The sequence below is a fragment of the Lissotriton helveticus genome, chromosome 1_1, assembly GCF_964261635.1.
Source record: "Lissotriton helveticus chromosome 1_1, aLisHel1.1, whole genome shotgun sequence".
Lineage (NCBI taxonomy): Eukaryota > Metazoa > Chordata > Amphibia > Caudata > Salamandridae > Lissotriton > Lissotriton helveticus.
In genome coordinates, this window is record NC_136057.1 from 1,239,737,245 (window position 1) to 1,239,749,674 (window position 12,430).

General features: G+C 44.8%; 1 protein-coding gene across 4 annotated transcripts in view; it reads right to left on the minus strand.

Annotated features, from left to right (window-relative positions):
• GRAMD4 (GRAM domain containing 4) overlaps positions 1-12,430 on the minus strand; it is a 480,409-nt gene that overhangs the window by 248,967 nt on the left and 219,012 nt on the right. For 3 of the 4 annotated variants that reach the window (XM_078679725.1, XM_078679714.1, XM_078679734.1), the window contains exon 3: positions 8,582-8,705. In XM_078679725.1, the coding sequence (XP_078535851.1) occupies positions 8,582-8,705 (124 nt within the window). Of the gene's footprint in view, positions 1-8,581; positions 8,706-8,995; positions 9,126-12,430 lie in introns of those variants that run through there. The other variant, XM_078679743.1, reaches the window with a different exon arrangement.

Consider the following 12,430-nt stretch of genomic DNA (forward strand, 5'->3'; position numbering starts at 1 on the left):
ATGTTGGTGTTCGCGTGTGTATGTCTGTGTTTTGCGTTCCTCTCTCTATTACGGTTTGTCTGTGGGTGCCTGTGTAGACTGGTGCATTCGTTGGTGTTCACGTCTGTATTTCTATGTGTCGAGTCTCTTTTTGTATATTTGTATGTGAGTGCATGTGTGGACTGGTGCGCATGCTGGTGTTCGCGTGTATTTCTGTGTTTTATGTTCTTCTTTGTGTGACTGTGTGTGTGGTTGCCTGCGTGGACTGAAGCCTATATTGGTGTTCACGTGTTTATTTCTGTGTTTCTCTTTGTGTGACTGTGTGTCTGTGATTGCCTGGTGCATGTGCTGGTGTTCACGTGTGCATTTCTGTGTTGTGTGTTACTCTGAGTGTGGCTGTATGTCTGTATCTCTGTGGACTGGTGCACATGCTGGTGTTCGCGGGCGTTTCTCTTTTTCTGTATTCCTTTTTGTGTGACTGTGTGTCTGTGATTGCCTGTGAAGACTGGTGCATATCTTGGTATTCGGGTGCCCATGCTGGTGTTCGCGCATGTATTTCTGTCTCGGTCCTCTCTGTATACATGTGTCAGTGTGTTTGTGGGTGGTTTTCCTATGTGTGGTTTGCCTACCTGCGAGCGTGCGCATATTCCATATATACATCTTGCATACAGACATTTGGCCGTGACCGTGCACCTCGGGTCGAGGCTGCCATTTCACGATATGACTATTATTCATAACGGGCTGCGAGCTCCTCCCGAGCCAAAGCCAGGGCAAGGCCAAGAGGTTTCCGGCTAGAGCTGCTATACATTAGCAACAACTGCTGTGAACCCAGATTTTTCTAGAAAAGGGTGCACTTGTCGGTTTTGAAAGCCAGGCAGTGTGTTTGCACTATAGCCCTAGCGCCAGGGCCGGCGCCGTATTCCGGAGGCAGCAGCGCTGCTCGGTCCCAGAGACGGCTCTACCCTCGGTCTGAGCCTGGCCTGGTCTCCCTCCTCACAGCGCGGGGCTGTGTCAGGAAGCGCTCCCTTCTCTCAGGCAACCTTAGGGCGCCCTCGCCCCTACTCTCCCACAAAACCACATGAAACACAACGAGCATCCCTGTAAAAAAGAACTCATTTGATTACACACCCCTCTCGTTATCTCTCAGCGCAGACAGCCAGGTTGTGAAACCCACAATTTATGAAAAATACTGACCAAATCTCATGCTGCTGATGGGAATTCCCTGACCTAAAATACTGAATTGTTGAAAAGAGACTCCGTTACTCTAGCCAGGCAGGCAGCATGTGCTTCTAAACAAGGACTGTGTGTTTTTACAGTTGCAGTGTAGCTTAACTGCCTACAACGCCGCAGTGCTGGAAGAAATGTAAAATGTACAACTGCGCCCTGGGCAGAATAAAAATAGCGCCTTAATTGTGTTCAACAAGCTCGAGCCACTGAAGAGCGCAGGGACGTGTTAGAGTGTTTAACTGCGCTTAACATGTGGCTTCCAGTAGCTTAAATGTCCTCGCGTGCTAGGCCTTCCTATAGGTTTGCATTGTGTGTACAATAAAACATTAGTAGGCGAATTTGGCGCAAGCAGTCCCCTCAGAGCTCCACAAATGAGAAAGAGGCATTACCTCTTCCGGGTTTACGGTTAGCCGGGACCTGGCTTTCCCCGCACCACTGTATGACCTGTGTACACTTTCTCAACATCAACCCCCTGAAGAAGGGCTTTGCAGCGCGAAATGCATCGGGGATTTAAAATATTGTGGATGTTGATGCATGTACCCACTATGGATAATTGATGGATAAGCCTTCGTAATTTCACCATATGAAGTTAATATGATGGAATACTGAAATTTGTTGAAGAACTCACGTTATATATCTGATTAAAAATCTCATTCTACTTTGGATTACTTATGATTATTGATACATAGCACAGACTGTGCCCAAGAGTGCTCCAGGTTATTCTTACACTTCGTAAGATTCTTGAGACATTACCTCACATTTACCACTGGAGAAACAGATCCCAAATTGGGCCAGACGGTGAGAAATGGCGGACAAAACGCAATTTGTTTAAAGTAAATTGTGATATTCCACCTGATGCGCCATGCTCTTACCGCCACCTCGCCTCACAAACCAGTTGAAATGCTGGCACTGTCGAAGTAAACCACGCACTGCACGCACTCTCTCTCTCTCTCACACACACAGGCACGTAAAAAAAACATTGGTCAGCTTTTGGAAGCCGGAGCTGCTTACGTTTTGCATCGAGCTGGGTTAATGAATCCAGCGTGTTTGCAGTTGCAGCCCAGTGCGTGCACGGAGCAAAACTGTTACCAGAGCTCTGCAGTTGCTCTGCCAGACAGATACATGTATTGTCCCGCTCCTGCCATTTGTACTAATGTTTGCTTACAGTAAGTCCATATATATAAAAATATATTTTTAGATGCAGTTTTTATATTTATTTTCTATTATTTTTTTTTTTACTGAAAACAAACCCTAGCCACCTGGAGGTGTGAGTGCGTGCAGATAGCTGGCTGAGGTGCATTTGATGACTTTGTTCTGCTTACAGGGGTGCATTGCTCTGTGGCGTGGCTTTGCTGGCTGTCTTTGAAGTATTAAGACATGGCATCTTGAAATACAACGGGGGTTGCCGTTGATAAATAAACAGGGCCACATGCCTTGCAGGAAGAAATGACAGCAGTGGCTGCTAGCGCCGCGTCTGTTCTGCTTGCCACACACACTCATTCACTCGCCTCTTCCTCTACATGGCTGTTGGATCGTCCTGCTGCAATATCCTTGTTTATTTTATTTTTGAGGGTTTTCAGAGACCATGGGTTAACAGATCATTATTTCCTGCTAATGGGAAGGACTGGCATGGGGTGAAGTTGAGCTATTAATTTTGTGCATTTCTGCAGGAAGGCGTCTGTTCTTCTGGGGTTGATGGGGGACATACTTTCTTGCAGCGGGCGGATAGCATTTGAAAGCACGTGTTATATCGGTGGACGCATAGGCGACTCTCTCACTGCAGATTTCTTTTATTTTTGTCTTCTTTTTGGAGCAGCGTGCATTTTCTTGTATTTCGAGGGAGGTGCGTTTGGCATTGAATGCATGCCTTCTGTAGCCTTGCGAATTTGCGCAGTGGTTTAGTTGGTGCACCCGCTATGTTTTTTATTTTATTTTACTGGCTTTGGGTGGAAGTAGGTCTTGTTAAATGCCTTCTTACCTCCAGGTGAAGCAAGGGCTGGCACTGGGTGCGCGCGGTCTGTCATTCTTTTACTGGGGCTCTGAGGTCTGTCGCCTTTTTGTTTGTGTATTAAGTTTTTCTTTTTTCCCCTTTTCTGTCAAGTTGTCTTGGCGCTGCGTACTTGCATTTCTCTGCCGAAAAAGCCTTCTACTTTCAGCGATACCTCCAGGGGTAGGCCACGGCTTTCTCAATGAGACTATATTTACTTAGCAATGCAATGCGATCGCGAAAACGATCCAATTGTAAAAAAAAAAAAAAAAAGCTTGTGACTGGTGCGCGCGCGGGCCACTGCGAGCATATGTCTTCAATTATCCGCGTCTGGCTGCGATAATTGAAGACATATGACCTTTGGTGCGCGTAACAGACACCAATAGGCCATAGGCGGAGCTACGCGACCGCCCATGGCCTATTGCGTGTTCTGATTTAAAAGTACACACACGCAAAGGCCAATGAAAATGGGCCTAGGAAATAACACGCATGAGCTGTGTGGAATTTACAGGTCCATTTTCAAAACCCGAGAAAAGGTCTCTGGCTGCGCGACACTGCTGCGCAGTGTACGCTAGGCCGAGACCTAAAAATGGCTACAAGTATTTTTTTTATCTCAAAAAGCAGACATTGCTAAAGCGGTCTCTTGTATTCAAGAGAAGTATGCCGTGTGTGGACATGCTCCTTGTGAAAGGGAAAAAATGTTGTCACTCGCAGTGAAGATAGCAAATGACTTAAGTGGGCTGACCTACTGTCTCTTGATTTGTGCTGTAGTGGGTGAAAAAAAACGAGAATGACACAATAGGAGATCAATAGATGAAGAATGCTGGCTGAAAGCTCCTTTACTGTACCTATGATTTTAGTAGAATCCAAAGGTCTTAGCTAACACCACACCTAACAATACAACACTGATTTTAAATGTTTTTGCCTAGCTGCCATTGTGGTCCTTGGTACTGGGTATGACATTTTTGTGTGTTAAAGTGCTCCTGTGAAACAGGAGAATGCCATCACTTGCAGTGAACTTACTGACCCAATGTTCCATGCTGTATGCTGTAGTGTAGTGGGCGGAAGAAATTTGTGAATAAAAAACAATGACAAAATCAATAGAAAAGGATAGCTGGGAGAATAAATAAGTATATTAAGGATATAATCCTAGTAAAATAAAACGGTCTTGGCCAATGCCAGACCTAAAATGGAAGATAGGCACAGTTGGAGTCAGAGAACAGTGGATAACGTGCCATCAATAAGCCATTGGTGCCGCATTGTGAGATTGGTCGATTTGGTACCCACTTGCTTTTTCTTTAATAGAGCTAGAAGTAGGAAGCACTGGTAGTATGCATCCAATTTACAAGACTAGTAAGCGTATTCTGTGAGATTTTGATGCTTAGTGCTGTAGACCCTTCTTTTGCAGATCAGCTGTCTGTAGAGTATGGCAGCAGGGGCAGTCACCTACCCGTAGCTAGTAAAGCAACTCTAACGGGGCTCATCTAAAAAGGTATGTACACAGTACCCACCTTGAGAACCTTGAGTATCAAAACTGAAGTAATTTTTAGCCCTAACTTTCCTCTTCCCTCTACCAAGACTGACTGCCTTTTCTTTAATTTTACAATTCTATTTCCATTCCCCACCTACTCACTTCTTCCATCTCCTTCCTTTACTCACCATGATCATATTTCTAATGCAATTGGGGTGCTTTCTTTTTCATTTCTTTCCACTTACCCTCACAAGACTTAGCCGTCTTTTTCATCTCATCTGAGAGATTTGGGGAGAGGATGTGGCCTACTGGCTAGGGCGGTCGACCTCAAATCCGTGGAACAGGGTTACAGTCTTGGCAACAATGCTCAACATCCTGTGATTCTAGGCAAATCACGTAATCTCCTTGTGTCAAACAAAAAATGAATGCGTCCTTATGTAACGCAACTGGTGCTCATGTAAAGCGCTCGGATACCTTTGGGTCAAGTTGCGCTGTATAAAACTCCGAAGGAGAATAAAACTAGAGCTCTTCTTACAGGCCTTTTGGGGAATCTTGAACTATGCTAGCTGCTCAGTCATTTTGTTCCTACTTTCAACCCTTATTTACACTGGTTTACACAATAGTGCCCACAAACCTGAATCATGTTGGAAAAACCCCATGCAACCTGACTTTTGCCAGAAAGAAAAAACAAATTAACATCGGCTCTCAGCAGGTTCAGAATCTATTATCAATTCATTCTTCTTATGGCCGGGATCTACTTCATTTCAATTAACGAATTCCAATCTACATAATTCATTTGTATTCGCTCTATTTTCTGCCATCCACCAAATCACATTATTCAAGTTCTCCCTCTTCTTCCTTAGCAAGATTCAACTCTGCCACCTTTTTTCCACCATGTCCAACCAACTTCACTTACCTTCCTGATTTCAATACCATATGAATGCTTTTTTCTTTTGCATATTATGCCTACAATCCAAATACTAGATAATACACTGCCTCCCCAAGGCCACTACCACTGAAGCTACTTGTGACTTCTTTCTTCCTTTTTGATGTATCCATCGATACACACTTAATATCCTACCATGTTTTATTCCTCAATCTATTATTTTTCTCTGTCACATTTCCAAGCTCTTTCAAATATGCTATGTTTTTTCTTATTTCCAGAAAATCGTCACTTGATCTATCTTGCTATGCACCTTTCACCATATTTCTCTGGTTTCGTTTCCTAATAAACTCCTGGGATGAGTAGAATATAACCAAATGCATTCACATTCTAAATCTTGTTTCGTTACTCCGGGCTGGTTTTGGTTCTCGCACACTCCAGAACCTCCTCTTTTCTAAGTCACTATCTGCTTAAACTGTGCATCCTCTTTCTTTTTCCTCTACCCACTTGTCTTCATATTTCCACCACCTAGGAAGTGTTTCATCACTTCATAATTTGCTGCTCTCCGTAGTCTGGAGTCCTATGGTACTGATGTTGCTTGACTATCTTTTCAGACACGTATCCTTGGTATATTGGGCCAGTCAAAGTATAAATCGTCTCTAAATTTTGATTTGTGTTCTCTGGTCAGAAATGACTCTGCAGTTTGTGTCCAGCTAACATATCGTAAAGGCTCAAAGACACTATTCCCTCTCGTCACATATTCATACCATTGTTATTTACATTGATTTTCAATAAGCACAGAACAAGCATGCCATTCTGATGATTCATCCCAATTCTAATAGACTCCTAATTAAATTTCCATAGCTCGCCTCCCACATCTCTTTTCTTTTCTTTCTTCCTCCATCTGCTCCTCTCTTTCTTGCTCATGTTTCTGTTTCATGATTCCCTTTTCTTTTTCGGCTTCTATTCTAATATCCATGCATAGTTTGTAATGTATTCATAGCCAGTTCCACCCCAAACCACTTCTTCTTTATATTTACATTTCCTCCTATCCCATACTGTTGCTCTGTCATTTTTGACTCTTTGATCATACCTTATTCATCCAATGTTCAATTACATTACAATGCTTTGAACTACTTGTAAAAATCAGACTGCTCCCCCCACATCAATGCATACAGTCCCTCCCCTTCTATTCCAGCTGCATCATTCTTAAAAAATTTCCTTTTTCTTTTGTCTGGTGATGCTTAGCATTTAACTTAATGCCTACACTTTCAGGAGTTTTGGACATCAACATCGGTACTCGAACAAATTATCTGATGACAGTCACCTTGGAGGTTTGTCTGCTTCATGAACTTCCAAAGTTGTACTCAGCACTAAGGTGGTTTTCTGAAATTATACTATTTTTTCTGAATGCAGCCAATAATCTTTTAGCAGCACCCCTGTTAGTATATTGTGTGCGACACTGGTTGGGGCATTCTACTGGGTAGGCACTGTGGTGACTTAAACGTTATTTTTAATAATTGGTCCTGTGGTTTCAGTTCATATTTATTCATTTTAAATCGTTTTATTATGTTTCATTATTTTATTTTCTGACAGTGCTTCTTTTACTATTGTCTGTGCAAATACCTAAGAAGTGGCTTTGAACCAAGCCTACTGCTAAAAAATGAGCGGCACCCTAACTCGGAGGTATCCATGGGCCTTCTAAAACTGCTTTCAGGCTCTTAGAGAAAATATCACATTCTTGTTTTCCTCTAACTCTTTGCAGAAAAATTAATTCCTCACACCCATTTAGTAAGATGTTGATTTATACTGCCACACTATCACTTGCAAATTATACCTGCCACTCGTTGGCAAAAGCATTTCTCATGGTTTGTTTTGCACATTTATTTATCGTTTTCTAAACCACTCATAGGTATTTCAAATGTGCAAAACTATCATAAAACTCTTAATAATTGTACTAACTTGCATGGTGTTGAATAAAAGATGCTTAATTTTAGAAATGCAATGTGTTAATTCCAATGTAAAAACACAGATACGAACAATATTACTAAAGTTTTTAATTGAGGTGCTAAAGAGTGAGAGAGAAATATGATCCGAACAACTCTCATGCAGCAATTTTTAAAAAAAATATAAAGAATGTGGGGTACAAACGAACAGGTAAACAACATGAATAAAGTAACATACAGAGTAGAGTTGCAACATAAAGAGGAAATTCGGCGGTCTCGTGATGAAGATAAGAATAGACCACACATGCTAGCAATCCTCCTCTCTATCTGCAGCATGAATAGTGGCATAGGCAGAAACTCGTAACAGATCTCTTCCAGTGTACACTGGCACACGGGCCTTGCTGCCTGGGGTCATGTGGCAGTGTGGAGTCCCCGTTGCTGAGGTAAATAAGTTATGGGTAAGAAGAATGTCAAAGTGATAGGGTGCGAGTCCGTTTTGCTATTGAAGTTGGCTGTAAGCAAGAGCCTGCAAGGTCATGTGTGGATCGATGTAAACAGGGGCGGGCTGGGTGCCAACCAGAGAGAGAGATGTCAGGGGAGGGCAGAATCACTGGGTGGGGGGGGTGGATTCTGAGCAATGCCCACAGACTGGAAAAACATTCTTGAACAGGGCGTGGGGAGCACCAGGCAAAGCAAGCTGTGAAAGTTGATGCATCACTGGCGCACAGCCTTTCAGACATTAAAAAGAAACCGTGGGGGGCCGGGGGAGGGGGGGGGGAGATCATAGGAGTAATGACGAGCACCGCCTAAGAAGGCACTCTTCCATCAGAGACGAGCACGCATCACATCAAGAAGACCCGGGGCACATGATGCGTGCCAAGTCACAAAGGAGCATCTAATATTTCGACCGGGAATGGAAGCTGCTTAGGTAAGAAAAACATGCATCATCATAGAGAAATGGGAAACGTCCTCCAGCCCCACCCCTTCCTAATAATGTAGCTTGTAATGGGGCCTAAACACAGTATGAACAAAGAATGCACGCACTGATAATACAAGAGAAATAATCTTGGAATAGATGCTGTACTTACGTAAAAAATGTTTTTCTAGTAAGGCAATTTCCAAGTGGCCTTTGATCTCATTTAACCGGTCGGAGTCCGTCCTATTAAAGTCAGCTAATGCAGAAGAAGCCATGAGGAGGGTCCCTGGGCCAGCCTGCGAAGGAATTCGGATAACATTAAAATTGCTACAAGAAAAATGTGAATCAACAATAGCAGTGATGACATGAAATAAGAAGAAATCTAGTGAAACCGGTTTGGAGGGCAATCATTGTGCAGTCATCGCCCTGCCTGTCCAGCAATGCGAACAGACAAAACGTAAACAATCCCAGAGCCACCCTTTAACACACACCGATACCTGGGGACTTGCCACGTCCCAGTTACGAAGTCCAAGATTGCACAGAACCAGTGAGCACCCCAGGAGGGTTTGTGAACGCAATCTCTTACCTGCCACGAAGAGGTGAGTTTACTGGGGCCGAGTCCGGTCTTCCTTTCACTCCCCACAAGGTAAAACAAAGCCCTGCTCTACAGACATGCGCTCTGCTGCACTCCTTGGCGGGTGGTGCTCTGTAGCCTCTTAGTGATTCAGACAAACAGCTACAGAAATGCATGCCAATGCATAATGCTCTTCGTCCCTGGGAACCAGCTGAATGAAGCAAGCCGGGTCTCCTCTACAGATGCTCAGCGGCAGCTGCATCAGGGCAGGAGCTGCCTGCACGAGGAGGAAGATACCAAGAGCAGCAGGGGCGGAGGGGTACTCTACGTCCCGGCGCGCGCTGCGGTCCCGAGCCCTGGGGCAGCATCCAGCAGCCGCTGCACAGCGGGGACAGGGCCGTCCGGGGACACGGCAATAGGAGAGCCTGACAGATGCGCCTTGGATACCGAGGCAGGTGCGCCTGACCCAGTTTGAAGCATCAAGGAAAACACTGCGGGGAATGCGGAAATCAAACTGCGACTCAGCGACTGGTGTTCGAGTGGCTGCCAAATTAAGTGTATGTGAGCCAGACGACACTGCGAGGCCACCAGACTGCGGTGCACGCTGCCAACTACTGAGCACCACGGGCTCACCGAACACATTCAATGTTTATTGCAGGTTGAATATTGTGTCACACCGGCAAAGCATTGTACTTTATTCCAATTATAGTGCTGCTCCATTAATACAGGAAACGTTTTTGCAAACATTTCCGAACACTTGACATTAATTAATGGATAATATTTCATTATCCAACACTGAAAGCTTTCCAAATTCATGTCGCTTATTTCTGGTTTTTCATAAAAAATAAAATATTGCTGGTATCGTTATAATTAATATAAAACTATTATTATCAACATTTATAGATCGCTGCAAATAACTATACAGGTGCCTTGGCAATGACAGAAGCAAAATGCCTTCGGTCACAGAGAAAGGGGTTGGTGCGAGATTATCCATGCTTTAAGGGCCTTTCTGAATGTAAATAAACTGAGTGAAACGCTTATAAAGTGTTAGCGTGTTCCTTAAACAGGGCGCCGGAAAAGAGACATCTCGCCGCCCTTACCGGTCGCACCAGATCTTTGGGACACAAACCGGTTTGCATCAGCAGAACGCAAGGAGCGTCTAGGTATGCATCTCACAGACTCGTGGCGTAGACACAGTGGACCTGGCTTACGAATGGCTCTATGCCAGCGCACAAAGCTTCAAACATTATGCCTTCGGAAAGAGGCAACCAATGCTAAGCATCTTAAGCCTCTGGTGCGGAGGAATGAAGCGACATTTGTAATGCTGGGCTGACAGCAGTGGTTTGAATACAATAAAGCCGCTTCAAGATGTAATCTGGAGAACCTTTCAATAGCCCAGCTTGCTTCAGATTGTATACTATGCTACTATAGGTCCAAGCGGCTGCTCATTTTAACAGGTGGTGAGGAGGTGTGGGGGTGAGCTCAACACACAAAAAACAAGCACTGGCAATGCCAATAGGTCTCACCTTTTGGCTTTACCAATGTTTTTTTTGTTCAGCATTTAAACACAAACAGTGACATGCCTGACCTCGCGGGACTCCGCAAGTGAAGGGGCGAGGGTGAGAGCAGTAGAATCGGCACCTCCTCCGAGTAGGTTGCGGCACCTGTGGACCAAACGCTTGCGACAAGTCCTCCGTTGGCTATAATTGACGACAGTGGGGAGACCAGCCGAAAAAGTACAATCAAAAGTACGGCATGAGGTGGGAGAAATACAACATGGACAACGGGAGGGGGCGGGAGCATGTTGAACACGGACAACGGGAGGGGGGGCGGGAACAAAAGTAGTGAAGTGTGAGAAAATCCTCTAGAAATCCTCTGTAGAGCTCCCATGTGGAATGACTTTAACCTACACTTCAGTTCTAGTAAGAGGAGCACAGGGAATGTGACAATGGGAGGGAGGGAAGGAGCATGGTGAACACGGACAACGGGCACTGTGGGTGGCGGGAGCAAAGTGAAACAGGAAAATAAACAAGCGAAACCACGACCCACGAGAAATGCAGCTGCCACCCTGCGCGCCGCTGCTCGCTCCCGCAAGCAAAACGCGGTGGTAGTGAACATTTCCCAAAAAGGTGGAACATGCGCCCCCCTTTAGCCATTTGCAGGCTACAAAAACAAAATGACACAGGCAACAGCCAACCAAATGTGTGGGGGGTCAGTCAGACCAATTCCCAACCTACCCTCAGAAGAAGTAGTGGCCCGTGGAGGGAGTGCAGCCGTAGGGCGGGGGAGGGGCAGGGTGGGGGGTAGTAAACTCCGCCTCACGGCCGACCGGAGTAATGTAAAGAAAGAAAGAAAGAAAACAAATGTAATTGAAGGCGCTGAAATGCATTTGGAGTCTTTACACCAGTATCCCACTGGATGACACCATCAGAGTAATTGGAAAAGAGCTGGAAGAGGCTGTCTGGGATTACAATACCTCTAAGCAGTTCATCATTAAATGTGCCACTCTAGCGCTGAAACAAAACTTTTTTTTAATACAAAGAGGAGCTGCTCCTCCAGACGACAGGGACTTCTATGGGCAGTACATTCGCCCCAAGGGTAGCCTAACTATGTTTTTGACTTCAAAAAGAGATGCATCTTGTCGGCACATAATCCTTTTTCATCTGGTATTACCTTTTGGAAAAGGTACATTGATGATATCCTTGTCATCTGTATTAACTGCTTGGGCCCTACCTGCTGTTGTTGGCCATTTTCCCTGCATTGATTGTAGTGTTTGCCATCTGCACTCAACGACAAAAACCTTGGAGTTGTTATCAAATAAGATATGGACGCAGAGGTTGCATACAAGTTGCAATTCCAGTAACGTGATCTACTTGATCACAAGCCCGTGTGGCTTATGTTATCTGGGAATGACAACCAGGAAAATCAATCAGCGCATTTGTGAACACAGGAACACCATCCGGTGCAATAAGAGTATCACCAAGATGACAGAGCATTTCCTCCAGATGAACTATACTATGAATGACTTACATTGGACAGTCATTGAACAAATAAAACCAAACAGTAATACTCAAAGAGTGCTGTTTAAGAAGGAGCAGTGGTGGGTCTACCGCCTTGCTACACACAAACATGGCCTTAATGATATCCCCTGTAGTCATGGGCGTCCACAGACATTTTTCCAGGGGGGGGGGGGGGGGGGGAGGCAAAATGTTAACCTCATCACCATCCTCTGACATGATGTGTGCCAGGTGGGGCACAAGAAACACTGGGGCGCAGAACTGGGATAGACTCAATTAAATGCCAGGAATCCAGGACATGTGACTGACCCTGCCACAGGCCAACAAACACCACCTGTAGGAAAAACGCTAAACTTTCCGACAAGGTGCTTTATCTCTGTCTGCTAAGTGTGCAGACTTCCGGGTCCTCGATCCAACACCAATCAAGGAT